Below are 20,607 nucleotides of genomic sequence, written 5' to 3' on the forward strand. Positions count from 1 at the left end.
ATCTTAGGCTGAAAGCAGCCATGACTTTTTGTTATGAGAGTGCGACGGGAAACCACTTCGCAGAAATATCAAAGAAGATAGTCATTGAGTTATAATTATCTTTTACCTACGTTTTTTGTAGTATTCCAACCAAAAGCATTGAGGGAAAAAGCCAACGTCGGGGAGGCCCAATTCAACATGGGAGGGGGGGGGGGGGGCGGGACACTCACAAAATAATACAAATCGGCACCCGTGACGGGGGGCTTCCTATCCAGATTGGGAAAGGGGTGTCCCCCGAAACTATATTAAGTAACTACCCTACCTGACTTGACCTATAATTGGGTATTGCATTTGTTAGCAGCATGCTTTTAAGTAATGTACAGCAAAGACATTGATATCAAGCAGTCAGAGCGCCCTTATATTGACATCGTCATCATTTTCCATATTTTTAGAAGCATAAATAATGCATTTTGTGCCGTCGCTGATTATTTGCCAGCCCCTAGATAGACTGCGTAAGTAGTGATACATACTGAACAATATTAGCAGCTCTTGGGATATCAATATTTTTGAATTCATGCCAATAGGTTGAAATACTTAAAGTAAATTTCAAAATGCGGAAAATTATGAAAGACGACTGGCATATTTTATATTTCTCCAACAGCAGCGCTGGATGGTCCTTTCCTGTTGTTGGGCCGCGTAGTGGCGCAGCAAACAGTAAACAGCGTTCATCATGGGTCGTATGCACACACCTGGGTAAGTGAACATCCTAGTATTCGTCCAAATTCGATATAATTTCATTGGATCAACATGTGGAATGAAGCTTTATTATGTATCGTGGGCGAGCTTTGCGATGTTTTGATTATCGGTGTGCGTTACGTTCGTCCCTGTGCATTTCAGCAAGGGTATTTCGAGGTCTGCCCTCCCGTATCGGCGGAGCGTGCCCACATGGCTGAAGTTGACTTCAGATGATGTTAAAGACCAGATTTTCAAGCTGGCTCGCAAGGGGCACACGCCATCAGAAATCGGTAAGGAATAGCTTCAGTCCTGGGCAAATGTGTGCCAGGGTGAATGTTTTGGAGTGCATTTCAGAGTTAAACTGTTTCTGGCAAAGAACATGTGGCATAGTCTGGACATCACAGCAGAAATTACATTGCATGCATGTGGTCATGCTTGGAACTTAGATATTGACATACACAAGTGATTTCAGTGTAGGGTTATGATTGATGAAGGACAATGGTGGGCAAGGTGAACTAGAGGCTGAAATCCTATGAAGGTGTTGTTTCAAGCAGCACAACTTGAAAAGTAAGAATGGTATGCTTTCATCTGAGTTTGGCTCATTTGCGCCAACCCCAACACCAGCCAACCCTGGCATGATTGCAAAATATGTCATATACGTGAGAACAATGTTGCACTGGATGCTCATGTTTGCATGTCAAACTTGGAAGGTCTGTGTGTCAAACTCAGCCCTAGCCATAGTGTGTTTGATATTAATGCTTGCAGTCATGTTATTTACAGTGCATGTGCCCTGAAATTGTTGCTGGGATACAGTGGTGTCGCTCTTGTAAATTGTTTGGAGGTGCTCAGTGGATAAGGTTTACATGATCCCCTAAGCCTGATATGTCACTGGTTTTTGGTCACTTGAATTGGCTTATCCCTGTCTGTTTTGTTTTTTGGTCGCTCAAATTTGAAAGGTACATAACAGGGTGGGAAATTGAGTTTTTTTGCTGGTGGCAGAGTACAAAAATTTTTGTGGTCGGGGTACAAACTTGCCTGCAAGCAAAGGTCTGTCTAATGTGGAATGAGTGTCTGCACAATGGGCCTTGCTTGAAGTACATCACATACTGCCTTTAATGGGTCAACATTCTCCCAATGTTTTTCTGGCAAAAATTAGTGTCAGCATGCAATTTTGCATTTCCGTGGAACAGAGTACTTCTTGTGAGTGAGGGTGCCACACTGATCCCATCCATATCCCTGTAGTGCTACTTGCTCACCTACACATGCAAGGATTGATTAATGGTGCATGCTAATAAGAAATGTACAGTTAGAGAGGTTAACAACAAAACTTTATACACATGCATTCACAGGTGCATCATACAAAGCTCAGTTACTTATCATTACCTATCTACATGCAAACTTACACAATATCAAAATGATAAATCAGGTGCATCCTCTGCTTACTGACAAACTGAATTGCGGACAACCACCGTGCATCACACCCTGGTTTTTGTAATGAGTCTTAAGCAGATGCAACTGTTTATGAAAGCCTTATGTATGTGACATCACTAACATGCTGTCCTTTTGGCCTTTACATAATTGACATAAACATACCAAAAGTGTTCCTCTTCCTATCCTTCTCTTTCTGCTCTTCTCCTCTGTCAGCTCCTCACCTTGTCTTTCTGCCACTTTTCTCCTTCCACTCCTCCACTTCTGCTCCCCCTCTCTTCCTGCACCTCCTGTTATCCCTCTCCCCTTCTCCAAGTTCCCTATGATCTTATGTAGGGACAATTTTAATGCTGTCACTGCAAGACCTTATGCCTGACAGCAAGGAACATGGCAGCATTGCCACCTGTCAGGTTACAGCAATTATAACTGCAGGCTGAAAAGAGGCCAGCCTCATATTTGATCCCACATGGGAAACCCAAGCCTAGCATTAATGTTGTATATAGATATCTTAGTACCTACATACCTACCCACCATGCTGTAGGTAGAGCAGGTTATACCAAGGTGATTCTGCACCAGCCTGCAGTGGTAAACATTTATAGATCAGTCCCCTGGTATTTATTTACCTTTTTTGGAATGACTTAATAGTGGTCCAAAACTAAATCCCAAGTAACTTTAGAGGTGTGGATACATGCTGTGTGAAAATTGAAGACAACCATTTCCACTTTGCCTCACTGAATACCTCAAACTCGCAGCTACGATGCACATAATCCCAAGCAGCTTCACTCACCCTCCACCCTCCTCACTCTCACCACATCAAGACAAACAACTAAACCATGCACAGGAGTTCTGGTGCATTCACAGACATTGTGATGGCATTCTAGCACTTGTCAATGGGCAACCAAGTACAAGTACCACGGGTCGGTCCTGAAATGACAGGCTGTGATGAATAGTCTAAGAAAAACCATTTATGCAGTTGCGGCAACACAAATTGTTAAGTTTGTGGTAGAAAAATCATAGAGCTTTACAGTCATCTATTTAAAGTTGCTATTTTCCACCTACAAATATGTATTATCTTCTGGTGGCGCAAGACAACGCCGAGATAATGCAGTACCTGTACTACAAATCTATAGATATTTCTCATTCTAAGGCATATCATGCCATTTCAACACCCTCTGAGGAAGGCCCGTATCTGGGCGATACCGAAACACGTAAATTTTTCAATTAAATTTGGCTAACTTTGCTAAAAACTTGCTGTTCTCCGGCTTGCACTCCGGCTTGTTCTCCCCGGGTCTCCCCATAGGCCCCATTGTGAGAAGGGCAACCAAGTACTGCGATTTTTTCCCACCGGCTTGTGGACCATCTCTATCTTACAAGTATAGGTACTGGTTGAGCCTGGAGGCGTGATACCGTTGTTAAATAAGTAAGATATCCTCCAATCTTCAAAGACCGGCATTTACCGATTTCTGAAAAAGTGGTTGACGTACTATCATTTATACAATAGTAATAAGTTTTGGAATGCTGCATGCCACAAACTCCCATTTTGGGAACGTAATTCCCGATGACATTTAAGAACCCAAAAGAAGCCGTTACCACCAAAAGTGCCGCCCACAAACGTGATATTTGGGTGCCATTTAATGTCATGATTCTATCTCAAAAGTGCCGATATGTGGTGTTTTTGAATGCCATGATTTTGAGTTTAATTGCAAGTTGGATGGTGATTGGTGGCTGGTATGGCAGGAGTAGGAATGAAACAAGCACTTTGAAAAGGATGTGCAATGCTGCAATCTTTGGAAGTTTCCCACCTAGCTGTTTGCAAGATGCACGTCCTTTGGTAAAATCGCTAACATGTTATCTTAATATGAGGTAAGTTTAGAGCATAGTTGGCATGCTGGACTTCTTGCTCGGCGAGTCTTTGAATGACCCAGTTGAAAAAGATGTGCCAGCGGTGATTTTGGTGCTGCTAGTGGTTTCTGGTCGAACGAATGTTGTTGTAGGTGTCTGTTGCGACGCGGACCTTCACTGCTCGAAAATGCACTCGTCAGTTGCAGGAGGCTGGGCTGCCGCTGGTTTCGGGTACGGGAGGCGATGGGTTCGTCGCGTGGTGGGAGCCAGAGCCGTGATACATTTGTCCGTTTCTTGAAAGGTATCTGTGGGTGTGTGCGTCGTGGAGAATGCGGTCTTCTTACTTACTCAGGTGCGCCATATATTTTCTCCACAGGCAATGGCATGCAAGGTATGTGGCAGTGGTAGGTACTTAAAACAAGCACATTTCATATTTCAGTTTATTTCATTCCCACAGAAGTAACTCACATGAGTTGTCATCACCATTCAGGAGTTGCATAGGCTTGTACAAGTGCCTCTGACCCATGTAATACAATGATGAAGGACATTGACATGAATGCCCTGGATTGGCAAGCGCCTGCAGGTTTGCAGATGCTTGTCTCCATTTCTTGGTGCTCCATATGTTTGGTCCCTGGAAATCAAATACAAGTTATAACTCACGTTATGAAAGCAAAGTGCATACACCCTCCTGGCTATCAAGAAAGCAAAACTGTATGCCTTGGTACTTATACTCAGACTCATACATTTGCAATGGTGTCTGCTTTGTGGGGCAACTGCAGTGTTTGTCTGAAGTACAACAATTGTCATTCTTACCAGTCAAGAGCCTGGAGTACAAAATTTCCTGGTGTCACATCCACCAGAAACCGGAGGTTTTTCCCACACTGGTACATAATGTTCTCTGTAATGTTAAAATTTCGAAGTATTGTTACTTGTTGACCTATCATAACATGACTTCTTATTTCAAGTTAATGCAGGCTGCTTTTTTGTTAAGAGCATGGAATTGGGTGTAATGTGCAGTAAACATTTTTGTAAGAGATAACTAATGACTATGTCTGTCACTGGTGGTGTTGCATAACTACCACAGCCATGGTTATGTGACACATGCAATTGCCAGCGCTTGGGAACACATTTGTGAACTATGATCGACTTTGGTTTGGAAATTAACTTTGATCTTTTGTTCAAGTTAACACAAGTTTGATTACCAGGAAAATCTTGAAGCCCCTTCCCGGCCATCAGATCATCAGCCCTGTCCCAAACAAAGAAGCTGGGAGACCCACTTGGATTAGGATCAGGCCCATCTAAAACATCTTATTGACTGGTCTGGAACCTTTTGCACACTGGGATGGTGTGGTACAGGTACTGGTGCTGTGGATGGATTCTTGCAGTCTGGTCTTAAAACCCAGGTCAATGGTGGTGTGGTGTGTGCAAGAGTCATTGATCTAAAGATCCATTACGTGAGTTGGGAGAGCAATCCAGTATGACAAATTTTTGAGGCTTTATGTAGGCTTGCACAACATTGCTTGGGAGTCAATTGATCCTGTTATGTCTGGAAATCATGCTCCTCAGTGCCAGATGTGAATGATGGTGCTCCAGATGTTCAACAACTATATTTTTGTCGATGTTGGATATCCACATGGCCGGTGATGGAGGATTTAAATGATGTTTTTATGACATCATGGATGCCTGAGTAACCTCAAAATGATTGGTGCAGGGGTGCAAGGAAACATTGTGAGATTTGATGTTGTCTTTTACTTCAAAGCTTTGTGGGTGATCATGTATCACTGCAGTGCACTGCTTCATTTGACCTGATTTTTGAGAGCAATGATTTTCAGAACCATCACAGTGAAAATTGTGATAACCAGTGGAAACTCAGTCTGTGGGAAGTGGAAAGGCACTGAATGGAGAAGTTTGTATGGCATGTTTTTTTGGTGTAGGGAGCTGACAACTGATGTTTTCAATAGGCCTGATCCATTGAGGCCGTAACACTGAATGAGGGCAAAGTAGTCAGTTTGAAATATTCATAGACTGGACTAAATGTTTGGATTCAATGGTCTTTGGATTCAGGGCATGGATCCATGTTAGGAAAGCTTATATATTATGGAAGCAATCATTTGGTACAGGTCTTTGTTTATGCTCACACCATACAAAACACACCATCCATTATTAACATCCTTGAAAGTCAACTTGTATGCCACTGTGGCTGAGCGTAAGGCAGTCTATTGATACATGAACATTGAATTTGAGTTCCAGAGAGAAAGTGGACTACACTGTACAGTCGGTGTACCAGTGATGTGCAGGAGTAATTATCACTTACTAACTGTGTGTTAGCTAGGCAGAATTGGTAGGCAAACAGGACCACATGATGTTGCAGAAGACTAAAAAAATTGTTGGCTTACCATGCAGAGGAATGTTATCCAGGTATGCGCTGCTAGCCCTAGCAACAAAAGAGTAAAAACTCTGGCAACCAGTTAATAGTAAATAGTAGTCAATGTAACAAGATCGCTTCTGGTGCGATTTGGAGCGAACTCAGCTGGCCTATCATCAGGCGCACCTTCCGGCGCGATCTAGCATGGCCTGTGCAGTTGTCACCGGGGCTTCAGACGCACTGAGCGACACGCATGCGCGCACTGTGGCGTCGCCTGCGTGTGCCAACAGTTTACCGACGCGCCCTGTCCTGACAGGAAGGGTGGGCACCGCGGAGAATTGAACCCCGTACCTCTAGTTTCTCAGTCGTGCAGCTTAACCGCCACATTATCATTACCCCCTGGTCTGAACCCGTCCGGGACGCACCACAGTCTCGCTATTGCTCCCCCCCCCCCCCCCCCACACACACACATGGTCCATTAGGAACCATGGGCTCGTTACGCTCCCGAAACAGTCAACCCGATCCTTGCGCAGCCGTCATGCTGTCTGTGACAAAGGCGTTACGTTATGACTGCGCTTGAAACCATTAGCAGTCGGTCGTGATTTTGTGCGTTCTAACAGTTTGGTGTTCGGCTGTATTCCGTACGCATTTCAGTCTTCTGCAATGCACACGTATGCCTATGTCTATGCGTTGCTGGCGTCTGACTTGGTGTTCCCCTCACAGGCGTCATTCTCCGTGACACGATGGGCGTGGCCCAGACCCGCTTCGTCACCGGCAACAAGATCCTGCGGATCCTGAAGAGCAAGGGCCTGGCGCCGGACATCCCGGAGGACCTGCACTGCATGATCAAGACGGCCATCGCCATCCGCAAACATCTGGAGAAGTTCAGGTGAGCGACAGGCTCGCGCCGCCCAGACGGCCCGCTTGTGGTCTGATTGACCTGCGGCCGTGCACCCAGGCTCAGTTACAGCCGTGCAGCAACATGGGCGGGATCCGTGGGTGGTTATGGTGTTTGGCGTTCAAGGGCGCCTCGACATAGTTGTCATGCTGTGCGTTCTCGAAAACGATTTTCGACGTTTGCGATGTCGGCGAAAGGAGGCTAATTTTGACAAAAGTTCATAACTTGTGAGAATGACAGGCTCTGACCTGGCTCTGCGTCGTTTGCAGGAAGGACAAGGACTCCAAGTTCCGTCTGATTCTGATCGAGTCGCGTATCCATCGGTTGGCGAGATACTACAAGAAGAAGCAGGTGCTTCCGCCCACCTGGAAGTACGAGGCCGCCACGGCTTCGGCCCTGGTTGCCTAATTTGTGACTATGTGACGAGAAATAAAAAAACTGATACACCTTGCGGTCTTGTCTTGATCTCGCAGCAGGCTCAACGGTAAAGAGAACCGGAGACGTCTAGGTGTCCTGTATTTGCATCACGTGAGCATTTCACTTGCACACTTGCACCGCAACCCGCAGATCATGTTTGCTCGCAAGGGAAAGCAAGCACAGCAAGCCGAACACAGCTGTAGTCTACCGCATCTCTTTCTGCACAGTCTTCCATTTGGCCACCAGCTTGTCCACGCCTTTCTTTTTGTGCACAAGAGCAGTGACCATCTTTGCCTGAAACGTACGGAAGAACGAACCTGCCGTGAGAGAGCACGGAACGACATTAAGCCCAACAGCGCATAGCTTGTACACCAAGCAAGGCGAAGGTGCTTCATGGGCAGACAAGAGCTCTTATTGCTGATACAGTATCCATTGAAGGGAATGTTCCACATTTGTATGCGGTTTTTGGACTGATAGCCATTTCGAAGATCATTCAGTGCAGTTCACAGTCCTGCCATTGACCCCCTGGTTTCAGAGTTTGGCGCCTGCGACCTTGCGCAAGGTATTTCAAGGTCACCCAATCGTGCATGGCGCAAATATTGCCACTTTATTGACCATGTGGTATTCAATGGCAAGACACATATAAACCATCGACTTATTCATGTCCGTCCTAAGGCGCAAGGCGCAATTTCTGGCACCAACGGATTACCATTGGCTATTGACCAATGTTATGTGTTCAGTGAGGGTTTCGAGCATGATTCACATTTTGTGCCACGTAATACAGGGGTTCGACAACGAGTCGGGACGGAAAAAAGATAAGGAATAAAATAACTTCAGAAAAGCCATAACCAAATATGTGAAAGCAAGCAAACAATACAAAACCACGGATAAATGTGCAGGGACGCCACGAGAAATGGCGACGGACGCACATGACCATATTTGGGGTGTGCCGACGACGCACCGATCGGCGCGGCGCCTCTCGCGAAGTAGAGCGCATTACAACCAAGTCAGCCCTTCCGCCACCGTGGCGACTTCGCACAACAACTTCAGAGCCATTTTGACATCATATCGACGTTCCAAACGTCCCCAACCAGACGAAACGTTGAGCAGATTTGCTAACTAGTGAAATTTGATTGTCTAAAGCCGTCTTTTGCACATGGAAAAAATTAAAATAAGCATACCGCTGGGTACCAAAGAGCTTATTGCATCATATATGATGCATCAATATCTTCAAATGTGAAACATTTCCCGTCATACCACACCCTTCCATTCTCACGAGGAATTAAGTTCGGGACCGAATATGAAATTACACTCCCAAATTCGTGGAATGCCTCTGACGGTTGATGTGCTGTTAAATGGTGAAAGTTAACGCAGGCAATAATAATCGTCATACAGGTGATCCACCAGGAATTGAGTTCAGGGTCGAAGATGAAATCACAATCTCACACCCATATTGTGGGGCCGCGGAGTGCCCTCTCACACTTGATGTGCTGGAAAAAGGTAACGTGCTTGACGCAAGCAACGCGTCTCGGCGTCCTACGTCCAAGGACCCTGTATTATGCGATGCGCAGGTTCGTCTTTTCCTTGGCTACCTAAATCAACGATTGCAAGTACATTTTGATTAGTTGTGACCCAAAGCATTTTCCTAACCAACATTTCGGACGGATATTGCAAATGTCTCATTGGACAACGCGTCTGTACAGGCGGCATTATCATTTTTTCGACTTCTACCAAAGCGACTGGAATTCACTACCGTTCTTTTTTAGGCTGCCTTGGTCGTTTTGCAATCAGTGGCGCCGGCACGCTGTCTGACCAAAGCAAGAAGAAAACGAACTGATCAATCAGGAGATGGGCGCCTACGATGTGACGCGGATGCGCCGTGGCTTTCTTCCAACCGGTCAAGACCATAGCCAGTGGCATGCCCTCCTTCGATTGCCGCGACAGGGTGTTAGTCCCTCCCCCCCCCCCCCAGAAAAAACAGCACCCAAAACGGGTATACCCGTGCCTTGCGATATAGTGCACGGGACCAGACGCACGCCGTGACCAACAGTTCCGCCGGTGCGTTTGTTCTCACAGTTTTCAGTTAAGACCTGCCGCATCTAGTCACGTCTAAACTGAGTGACATCCATTGTTTCTGAGACTCCGAGCTGCAGAAATTAGGGCTATGTTTCCAACGGTGTCGTGCCTGAGTTCTAACATTTTGTGAATTGTTTCCCATGCCAATGAATAGGGTGCATAGAAGATCACTACGCCTAGTTTCGAAGTCTGCATGCTAATAACTTCAAAAGTATTTTTTAGCTCCTTTCAAATCTGAAAAGATTTATCCACAGAATGAAAACGGGCATGACTGCAGCCTGAAGGTTTTGTTTTGGCTCAAGACACATTCCGTCGGCCGACGACCATGATCACAGACATTTCCGTAACACCGCTGTTTGCGATCAACGCACATAACCCGCTGGGAATGTAATGGACAAGCCCGGCTTTTAACATCACGTTTCCATTCAGTGAGGGGTTGACATGGGCTACCACAGTGTTTGTGTGTAATATAGACTAGCGCACATCCCACCTTTTTCTTCTTCTTGGCGTGTGTCGGCGGCTCGGCCTTGCCAGCCAGCGGCCCAACCGGCGGTGGTGGCGGTGACGGGGTGGGCGGCAGGGTGGCGGTGGGCGGCGCGGACACCTCGTCCATCAGGCCGACCTCCGAGTAGAAGCTATCCAGCTCTGAGAGTAGCTGCCCGCCGGGCGCGGCCGGTGGCTGCGCGAGACGCGGCGGCGGCGGCGGCGGTACCGGCTGTGGCGCCGACGGACGCTCCTCGCCGGGCGGCGGCGGCTCGTACGAGGAGAGCGGCGGCGGCGGAGGCGCCACCGCCGCCGCCGGCAGCCTGGGCGGCGGCGGCGTGGCCGGCAGCACGCTCGCCAGCGCCGGCGGCGGAGGCGGAGGCGGAAGCGGAGCGGTCACCGCCTGAGACGGCTCCGGACCGAACGGCACGCCCTCCACCAGCGGCTGCGCGGGCTCCGGTGGCGGCTCAGCTCCGGGCTGCGGGGCCGGACCGGCCGCTTCTGGCGACGAACAACGATGTCAGACAAACTGTGTGGGTGCAAAACCAGCGCCTCGCTTCAGCGGAGGGCAGCCTTTCCAAAGCGGAAACGCTTGCTGCAGAGCGTACAGGTCAGGGAAAGCACAAACTATTTCCACAAGACCATGCTTTCGGCATCGAGCCATTGGCGCTGTTTATATGTGACTATGGTAGCGCCGGGAAGGCTCACCGCCGCAAAGGCGTCGCCAGACCTTGACACCGTAGGGGAAGCGCAAAGTGGAACTCTTGGTGCCCAAACCAAAGATTTGGGGAGCAAGCCGTCCCCATACGATCTCCGCTTCGGCCATGTATATGTGGTGGGGGCAAGCTCTCGGGGCCTCAGCGGGGGCCCCTCTCACTGGCGTCACGGCCACTCACCGGTGTCGGCCGCCAGGTCCGGGTAGCTGGCGAGCGTGGCTCCCGTCTGCGTGTTGGTGTAGGTGTAGCGCTTCTGCTCCCTGCAAGACAGGCGGGCGCGTGAGGGCGGGGAGGGCGGGGCCGGGCGGCGGTGGGACCGGTACTCACCCGCACGCACACACGGGCGACCGACCGACTAACGCAACCTGCGGGCACAGGAGACACGGCTGAAAACGGCCCCCGCCGGCGCCAGCACGACGGCACGCTCTCCAGCCGCAGCCAGTGTCCGGCAGCGGGTTCGCTGTACGACGAGCGACAACACGGCGACTCCAGCGGCATCGCTGGTGTCTTTTGATCCATCCAAATCAGTGATAGAAGCGTATTCGGCGAACACACGGCAAGGTATCCGACGCCCGTATTCAGGTCAAACCGGATAATGCCCGGGACTAACACCTGCATCTTTCGATGTTCCGACAAGTGACCGTGATGAACAGCAGCCAGGTTCAAAGCGTACAAATAAACACCAATCAGCAAGGAATGATCTGAAGGTGGCTTGTGCCAAACAAGATGATGGCGCCCGACTTCTATTTCCCACAAACTGACACTAACAGCGACCAAGCGAGGACGGACAACATATTCACGTACCGTGTCAGGGAGGGCGACAGCGTAGCTGGGGAGAACAGCCGGTCGGTGGTCGAGGTGCGTGACTATCTAACCTCATCCGCACAGGAGCGAGGGCGCGCGGCGCCAGCCACCGCTCAGATGGCGCCCCACGTGACCTGGACGACCTCCCACGGCGCGCCGCACTCGCTCTCAATAATGCTCAGGCTAGTGGCGCGGCTCTTGCTGGACGAGCATCGATGATGGTGGTGATCATTAAGGTTTAAGGGCGCTCCGACTACTAAGATCATTTTGCGCCCTGGATGAACAATGGGTGCATAGAACGCCTTGTTGGCTGGCTGACAAGATGAACTTATAATTGCTACGGAATTCAAGGCAAGATTTCCAACATCCCATTCACAGCGTTTTGCCATGTTCCAGAGCAATGAAACATCCTGCTGTACTGGGTTTTCGTATGACACCATCGTTTCCCAACAATGTTGCGTACTGAAACACGCGCACACGGGGAACACGCGGCAATCGCAGGGTCTTGAAGCAATACTCATAAACACACATGTCAACAACTTGATGATGATATACCGAACTCTATATATATATATATATATATATATATATATATATATATATATAAACTCCATGTATCCCTGCCAACATCCATATCATGCGGCGGCACTTTATTACTCAGCAGAAATGACACACATTCATCAGAAGGACTTTTTGAAGGCAGCAGCGTGAGAGGAGCCGCATCACCATTGAACAGCCCGTCACCCTCATCCAACACACGTAGCCAGACACACTCCGTTCCACCCGAGGACGACCCCCATTCGGTCTGCACCCAGCGCCGGGTCCCGGCGGCTCTCCTGACACTCCGTGCCCCACAGCTGCGAGCGGTGAACACGGCAGCGGGGCGGGAGCGGGACGGGGCGGCGGTTGCGGTTGCGGCGGTGGCCGCCAGGGGCGCTGGCCGCGGCGGCTCCGGGTCGTACCTGTGCCACTGCATGGTCCAGCCGGCCGGCGCCGACTCGCGCTCGCGCGCGCCGAAGGCAGCGGCCTCGGCGCGCAGCCAACGCAGGAAGAAGGCCGGCTGCAGCGCTCCCTCCTGCCAGGCGGCGCAGAGCGTCTGCGGCGGGCGGCGACCGGGTTAGAGGTCAGATGGTGAGCCTCCCAGCAAGGCACGCTGGCGGCCAGACGGACCGCCATCGCCGACGCAGCCGTTACACAGCCCACGGCCGGTGCTGAGCGTGTCGGGCCAACCCAAAACTGATAGACGTTGATGCAGAACAAACAGGCAACATCCACAGCGCGATCCGATCAACAATATTGCTATGGTAGTACCCACGAATTGCACAATCATGCAACACGCGGTGATGCAGGAATCTAAACCTCCCAGAATGATACCAAACATTCGTCATAGCGCAAGTCGCAACGGAGAGCTCACAGTTTGACACGCAAACACCTACCTGGGCCTGAATTGCGAGCACTTTCACAGGCGACACGGTCTCCGCGCCCACACCCAGGAACTCCAGCTTGTCAACAATCTCTTCGACCATGCCATTTATCTTCGCCTTGTCGCTGTCATCTGGCGAAAAGAGACGCCGTCAACAAGTATGGCAAGGACCCCAACATCCACAATGAAACAATTACCCTGACCAGACAAATGCACAGAGCCAACACGCGCAGCTACAACCACACCGGTCCTCTCGACGACACGCAGCTAGCGGGAGGACAGTCCGCCGATGAGACCGAGGTCGTGGGGGCGCTGTCGCGACTGGTCTCGTACCTACGTCCTCCGGCGCGACTGACGGTGGCGCCTCCCTGAGCTCCGGCTGCACCTCGGGCGGCGCTGGCAGTGGCGCCGCCGCCGGCTCCAGTGTGCCCCCCTTCTGGAACTGGACGAAGGCTCGCCGAGCGGGCGGCGGCGGCGAGCAGCGCCGCGGAGCCTCGGCCCGCTCCTCCTCCCAGGCCAGCCGATCCCGGGCGTCGACCGGCTGGTAGCCCAGGCCCAGGCACGTGCCGTCCTGCGCCTGCAGCGTCGGCGCCTCGTACGCGCCCGCCGAGAACGTCGTGTAGTGCGGGACGGCGGCGGGGGCGGGGGCGGTGGCGGTGGCGGGGGCAGCGGCGGCGGCGGCAACAGCAGAGGCAGGAGCGGGCGGCGAGCCGACGTCGGCGGGAGGCGGCGGGCTAGAACTGCCTACGCTAGGCACCGCCGTAGAAGGGGAGGCCGGTCGCGGCGGCGTGGGGTCTTCCGGTCCCAGCGCGAGCGACGCGGCCGGCTCAGCGGGCGCCGCTGCTGGTGCGTGGGCCCCGCGGGCTGCCGACCGGCGGCTCCGCGAGTCCAACCCCGAGCCGGAGCCCGATTCGGAGCCAGAGCCGGAGCCCGAGTTCGAGCCTGAGCCCGAGCCGGAGCCCGAGTCCGAGCCGGACCTTGAGCCGCTCTGAGAGTCGGACTCGGAGTCGGAGTCAGAGTCGGAGCCGTAGGCGGCAATTAGACCCATGCCCTGGACGGAGCGGGAGCGGCGTCGGGCGCCGGCGGTCGGCTTCACTGCGGCACTGGCCGGCGTGGCCTTCCTTCCAGGCGCGCCCGGGCCAGTCGAGTGCTCGACCGCGGCGGCAGAGCCGGGCGCCGAACCCGACTGGGCACTCGGCGGCCGCTCGTAGTCCGGCGGCAGCTCATTCTCGATGGCCGAGATGATGTCCAGTGCAGGGTCCTGAGCCTCCGCTGGCGGAGGGGCGGGCTCCGACACCGGCTCGTAGTCCGGCGGCAGCTCCTTCTCGATCGCCGAGATGATATCCAGCGCAGGATCAAAGTCGACGGCCGGCTCTTCGACAGCGCTCGGAGCCTGCATGGGCTCGTAGTCAGGCGGCAGCTCGTTCTCGATGGCAGAGATGATGTCGTCACTGCCCGCGGCGGCGACAGCCTCCAGCCGGGCGCCCTTAGCCGGCGGCCCGTCCGCGCCGGCCGGACGGGCGCGGGCCCGCCGCCGCCGCTTCCGCGACGGCTTGTTAGCTGCGGCTGACTTCGGCTCCCGCTCCTTCTCCGGCTGCGGCTGCGGCTTGGCGTCGGGCGGCACCTCAGCCTCGATGTCGGCGATCAGGCGCAGCATCGGGTCGTCCGGCCCGGCCGGCTCGGTGACCAGCCGCTCCACGCCGCTGGGCAGCTCGCCGCCCAGTCGGCGCAGCTGCGCGGCCCGTTCGCGCAGCTGCTCGAGCAGCGCCGCCTCCTCGGCCTCGTCCGCCGACCCCGAGCTGCCGCCGCCGGAGCCTGAGCGGGGCGACGCCAGCTTCACCGGCAGCACGGGCCCCACGAACGCCGCAGCCGTCGTGCCAAACGGGCCCATGGACAGGCTGGCCGGCGGCGGCGGCGGCGGCGACGGGGAGCGGCGCCCGCGCTCGGGAGAGGCCGCGCCGCCCGGCTCCGCCGACCGGGAGTCCGGCTCCGGAGACGGCAGCCGAGGGCCGTATTCCACGGGAGGCAGCTGGGGGCCGTATTCTGGGGGCGGAAGCTGGGGACCATGCTCCGCGGGCGGCAGCTGCGGACCGTACTCCGGGGACGAGGGCTGGGGACTTTTCCTCGGAGACGGCGATCGGGGGCGCGCAGCCGCGCGACGAGCTGGTCGGGCTGGCTCATCATCTGATTCTGACTCAGAGGAGTCCCCACCATAGGAAGTGATCAGCTGGATCCTGGCAAACAAACCACATTGTTAGCAATTTGCACTGTGCTTGTCAGCTCTAGAAGCACAGTGGTTAAGGCCACAGAGGTATCACACATCTATCTAAAAAATCATGTCATGGTGACCATCAGGTGACACCAGCCAGGCAATGTTTAACACCATGGCTGGATCAATTTACACATGGATAAACAGCTCAGTGATCCATATTTCAGAACTTTTGAAAAAAGCTGTGCATATGCCTACCAAGTTGGGATTATTTACAATAATTACATTAAAGTGTTATGGTGACAGCAATTTAAACCTCTACACAAACGAAGGTGGCACCTAAGTCATTAGTACTACATGGATGTCATTGCTTATCAATGTTGTATTCTATGCTCACCCATCTTCCCTGTGCTGTTGAGTACATGGGTCAGGTGGGGGAGGTGGGGGAGGGGGTGGTGGAGGCCGGAGCAGGCTGCTGTAGTCCACTGGGACCTCCCAGGACACCTCATTGGTTGCTGGATTCCAGTAGTATGTGTAGCCAGAGGATTCATCCACACATGGCTGCCATTCATTGGGATATTCTGCACCTGTAGGAGAAATCACATCACAAATTATCCATCAAAAGAAAATATACAACTAATCCCCTTATTTCTGATTTTGAAGGAATATTCAAAACCCAGTGACTAGCTTCAGAAAGGAAAACAGCAATGCAATTCATCTTTGTGACTAGATTCCAGTCCATACCACAAATAATGTGAACACCTAAATCCTGTCCGTGCTTGCAGTAAGATACACATTGTTATTGACCATAAAATGGTCATACTCATTTCAAATATGGTACTTCAGAGTGGTGTAGGTGTACTTTCCTACCTAACGTTAGGAAAAATCATTGCATACCATTCGTCGTGTTCAGGGCGGCACATATCGTAACTCATCTCAAAACAGGTAGAATCATGCTCCTACCTTCGAATATCAATAACTTCGATGGCGAGCTCCCGAGCGCCGCGCGCACCGCACCGCCTGGACTCCCCAGCGCCGTTTCTGCGTTGCCGTTGCGTAAATACAATAATTCTGCTTACCAAGAACTCTACAAAATGTACGGGACCAAGGTAAACCATTCGTCGTGTTTAACGCGGAACATATCGTAAATAATTTCAAAACAGATAGAATCATGCTCCTACCCTCGAATTTTAATAGGTTTATAGTTATAGTATGGTTTATATAGTATAGTTTATAGTTATAGTTATGGTTTATAGTATGGTTTGCAGTTAATATGGTTTATATGGTAAATATGGTTATGGTAAATATGGTTTATGTTTAGTAAATATTTTTATGGTTCGCAGTTAGGTTATGGTTGTCTTGCCTTAAACATGACAAATGGTTTACATTGGTCCCGTACATTTTGTACAGCTCTTGGTACGCAGAAATATTGTATTTACGCAACGGCAACGTGGAAACGGCGCTGGGGAGTCCAGGCGGTGCGGTGCGCGCGGCGCTTGGGGGCCCGTCATCGAAGTTATTGAAATTCGAAGGTAGGAGCATGATTCTACCTGTTTTGAGATTATTTACGATATGTCATGCCTTAAGCACGACGAATGGCGTACAATGATTTTTTCTAACGTTAGGTAGGAAAGTAAACCCTGACCCTTCAGAGTTTACATCTTTCCATGACAACAACCAGCAATAATCATGCATTGCAATACCCTGCCAGATGCTGGAGCTGTTAAGTTTTCAGGAACTACACACATTACATTCCAACATTACATTTTATATAGATGTTTTTACCTAGTTAACTGCAAAAGCATTGACTAATCCACACACAACATCTAATGAGTTATTTGTTCCTGCCTTATACCTCACTATGTCCAGTCATTTTCATGTGCATTTTCAGCATCATTAACAGAATGCCAAAATTATTTCCATATGCAGAGCTGCTTTCCTGCCTACCAGGGGTGCAATATTTCTGCTGCTGCTAATCTGCCTCAGAGCTAGTGATGATACCAAGATACATCAGCTGGTAATATCACTACTTTGAAAATGTTGGCGTGTTTTGAATGCACAGTGCAGTTAGTCACAACCAACCAAACCTTGCTGCCATTTGTGTAATACTTGATGTGTCGACCTCTATACAGCAATGGTGTCCGATTTATCGACGTTACGCATCTTAAGCACCTAGATATCGCATAACTTACCATTGTCTCCCATGCCATTATCGCCGACTGCATTTGAGTGGAGACTTGATGGTGTTTTTGCCCGCTTGTCACTTTCAGCATCAATATCGGACGAGTGGTCCTCTACAGTGAGGGGGACTCTCGCTTTTGCCTCACAGCTCATTTAAGTAGTTAAATGACAGCTTCGCAACGCAACCACCCGTGACCACACGTCAACTTCCCAAACACATTCCCAGCCCCTGCCATCCCTGTGTATCGCCATAGGTTCATTTTTGCTAAGTGTCAAATGCGCGGCGCGGAAGAGACAAAATAATTTCACCAACCTTGAATCGCGTCACCTCGTGCTGTTTACTTTTGTTCAGCTTACGTTATTGATGCTTTGTGGGGGATTGGGGCAGTGATTGCTGGATTTAGGTGTGATGTGTTCAAAGCTTAATTGTTGTGATGTGAATTGAACCCAAGTTGTGATGTGTTCAAAGCTTTTGTGTATTATGCACGAAAGCTAAAGAAGTGTGTTGCGCAAGATGCTGCTTGTGTGTACGGTAGCCATATGTAAACCTGTTGGCAATGTTAAAGGCGCAGGGTTTTCTGTTTTAATGATTCTAGTGTAAGGTGGCATTGGGCCGCTAGTTACAGCGAGTTGCGAGTGCCTTGCCCGCTGTCTTGAGCTATGCTTGTGTGTGTGTGTGTGTCTTTGTGTGTTGTGTTTCTATGGCTGCATTTGCAGACATGTATGAACCTGGTGGTACAAAATATATCATATTGTTGTTGTATTGTAAAGCTGATGCATCTCTTCAATTAATCCTGACACTACTCAGATAACTAAGCCTGTATTTTTGATTTCTGTTGAAAGCATTTGGAGGCATGCAATATTAGGCTGACATTAATGACAGCTAGCAAACCTTACAATGCTGCAAATATTTATGGAAAGAGCTGAGTTGCAATCCTATCTGATTACATATCATGGTTGTTGGTGACCTGAATTCCATGTTACATAATTTTTTATTGTCACATCATCTTCCTTAGGTATGCTGGTGCACATAAGCAACATTATGTGGTGAAGGAAAAATGATTTCCAGGGAAGTGATAGATATGGAAATTTTTACAGCTGTTCCATTATATGCTTTGAAGTCCAGGCTTACTAAGTTGTTTTATGGGTCCAATTATATAAAAGGTATCATAAAGACTAGTTATTCCCATAAAAGCTGATGATAATTAGATCACTCAACTTTTTTTTGCTTTGAATCTGTTATGGGCCTGCAATGAAATTGTCAGAGACAGGTGCCTAAGAGGGGGCTGGAAAGAGGGGCGTCTGCAATCCTAACAGTGAAAAAACTGTCAGAAGACTGTTGCTGCTGTGAGCTGTGATGCCGACGCAGCCCAAATCATCTTGGACAAGCATCTGTGGCACAAGCTACCAGTAGTAAGAACTATGCATGCTGCACAGAAATGGGATGATGTGACCAGGTCTTTCACCTATTCCCCATTGTTGTTGATGTTAAGAATAAGGACATTGTGTGGCTGCTCTTGGTATTGAGGAAATCATGCTAGAGCCCATTATTCATGCATAAATGAAGGTGGTCTGTGCACTGGATGATGTCTAGACGTTACAAAATAGTTCTACTGCTTTGCAAATTAGGAAGTTTGCATTTCAAACAAGATATGAGCAGAGTGGTGGCTATTTCCACAGCAGGTTGAAAATCAATCTCCCGAGCCTGCCCATGGCTATTGAATGCCTTTCAAAGGTCAGAGAAGGTTTTGACAAACAGCAGGTTTTGATCTCTAGCAACTAACATGACCCGATGCCAGATTAAAAGTGATTTTATTGGATTCCTGTGGGGAGGCCATCCGGAAACATGCATGACGTGACTAGCCTACCATGTGTCAGGTTGACCTCGTATGACCTCATCTTGGCATCTTACCTACATTTTGAGCATGTACTGACCAGAAAAAGATTGTAGCCGATGTTTAAGCTGCATAACACGAGCAGACTGGATGTGAAAATATTTTGAACAATGTATAGCATAAATGCACCAAATTGTCATGCCAACCTATGGAATGACCTTGAACTGGCCCATTGAAGCATCAATATGTTCGCAGCACAGCATCCTTTCTTAGCCAAAGAGCATATACTTTTTGAAGAAATGGATAGTTTTTAGTGCTCATTTTGAATTCACTGACGGCAGGAATCTGCGTTATACATCTTCCATTGACTTCTTAGAGGTCAGAACTGGTCATTTACCTAATATGATCTGGATTTACATTTTGTTTAAGGAACATATTGCCAAGCGTAATCTTTGTCACTTATTCAAATGCAAAACTCAGAGCAGTCTTGTACGATTTTAGTCACCAGGACCTTGAGAAGGTCAAACAAGGTCACTGACCTCAAATGGGTTTGTGGCCTCTTGCTTAGAAACAGTTGCCTAGGTTCTGGGGGCACTTTGGAGACCAACCTGGAATTTGATCTTGTTTGACATTGTTTGACCTGAATGTCATGACCTAGGAACCTCAAACCGTGATAGCACTGAGTTCACGTACAGGTCAGCATACCTTGTAAATTTTGTGTCTCTAGCTTTCTTAGTTCCCGAGATATTAGGCAGGGTCAAATTGACCCCCACCCGAGCGAATGGTATCTAGCCGGCCACCTGGGTGCGTGTTAATAGACCTTGGAGCTCATATTATGGCGTGTTGGGACAGGAAATAGTCATGTTATGATCTAGGCAAAAATAATTAACGGCTTCCAGCCTTAGAACCTTTTCAAAAAGCCAAGCAAACTGCGGTAGGCATGCATCCGCCGTTGACCATTACGTGCCGAGTACACTTGTGACGTTATTAATCGAAACGGCGGAATTTGGCCGGACGGTTATACCTTCCTGTTCTATCGCCTTGCACATTCCTGCACTTTCGTGCTCATCGCCGATCTTCGCATCAAGCAGACAGACCAGCCCGTCCCCAAGGAATCGTTCAAATTGCGGTAAGGCAAAACTTCAAATGACGTCAGCGAGAAGGCTGAGATCAGATCTGGGCAGTTTCCTAGAATTGCCGACTTTGGGTGTAAAGT

General features: G+C 50.0%; 2 protein-coding genes and 2 long non-coding RNA genes across 5 annotated transcripts; 1 reads left to right on the top strand and 3 right to left on the bottom strand.

The window, feature by feature from the left end:
• Positions 1 to 642: 642 nt before the first annotated feature.
• RpS13 (ribosomal protein S13) lies at positions 643 to 7,698 on the top strand. The gene is made up of 4 exons (XM_037231197.1): positions 643 to 732; positions 877 to 1,004; positions 7,073 to 7,238; positions 7,517 to 7,698. The coding sequence occupies exons 1-4, from the start codon at positions 710 to 712 to the stop codon at positions 7,653 to 7,655; spliced, it is 456 nt and encodes a 151-aa protein (XP_037087092.1). The 5' UTR covers positions 643 to 709; the 3' UTR covers positions 7,656 to 7,698.
• Positions 7,699 to 7,746: 48 nt separating this feature from the next.
• On the bottom strand, positions 7,747 to 10,424 carry LOC119107675 (uncharacterized). The gene is made up of 2 exons (XR_005095253.1): positions 10,231 to 10,424; positions 7,747 to 7,958 (listed from the first exon to the last, which is right to left on the bottom strand). It is a non-coding gene; the product is annotated as an uncharacterized LOC119107675 (long non-coding RNA).
• Positions 10,425 to 10,598: 174 nt separating this feature from the next.
• On the bottom strand, positions 10,599 to 12,795 carry LOC119107895 (uncharacterized). 2 transcript variants are annotated; one of them, XR_005095288.1, is made up of 3 exons: positions 11,744 to 12,795; positions 11,120 to 11,199; positions 10,599 to 10,724 (listed from the first exon to the last, which is right to left on the bottom strand). It is a non-coding gene; the product is annotated as an uncharacterized LOC119107895 (long non-coding RNA). The 2 variants fall into 2 exon arrangements; XR_005095289.1 differs by having other exon boundaries at positions 12,706 to 12,737.
• A 65-nt stretch (positions 12,796 to 12,860) lies between these two features.
• On the bottom strand, positions 12,861 to 14,823 carry LOC119108359 (protein TsetseEP). Its single transcript, XM_037231935.1, has 5 exons — positions 14,738 to 14,823; positions 14,271 to 14,617; positions 13,500 to 13,619; positions 13,180 to 13,298; positions 12,861 to 12,896 (listed from the first exon to the last, which is right to left on the bottom strand). Exons 1-5 carry the CDS (start codon positions 14,821 to 14,823, stop codon positions 12,861 to 12,863), a joined length of 708 nt encoding a protein of 235 aa, XP_037087830.1.
• Positions 14,824 to 20,607: the final 5,784 nt, after the last annotated feature.

The sequence above is a fragment of the Pollicipes pollicipes genome, unplaced genomic scaffold (genome assembly GCF_011947565.3).
Source record: "Pollicipes pollicipes isolate AB1234 unplaced genomic scaffold, Ppol_2.1 Scaffold_6686;HRSCAF=7923_pilon_pilon_pilon, whole genome shotgun sequence".
NCBI classification, from domain to species: Eukaryota; Metazoa; Arthropoda; class Thecostraca; order Pollicipedomorpha; family Pollicipedidae; genus Pollicipes; species Pollicipes pollicipes.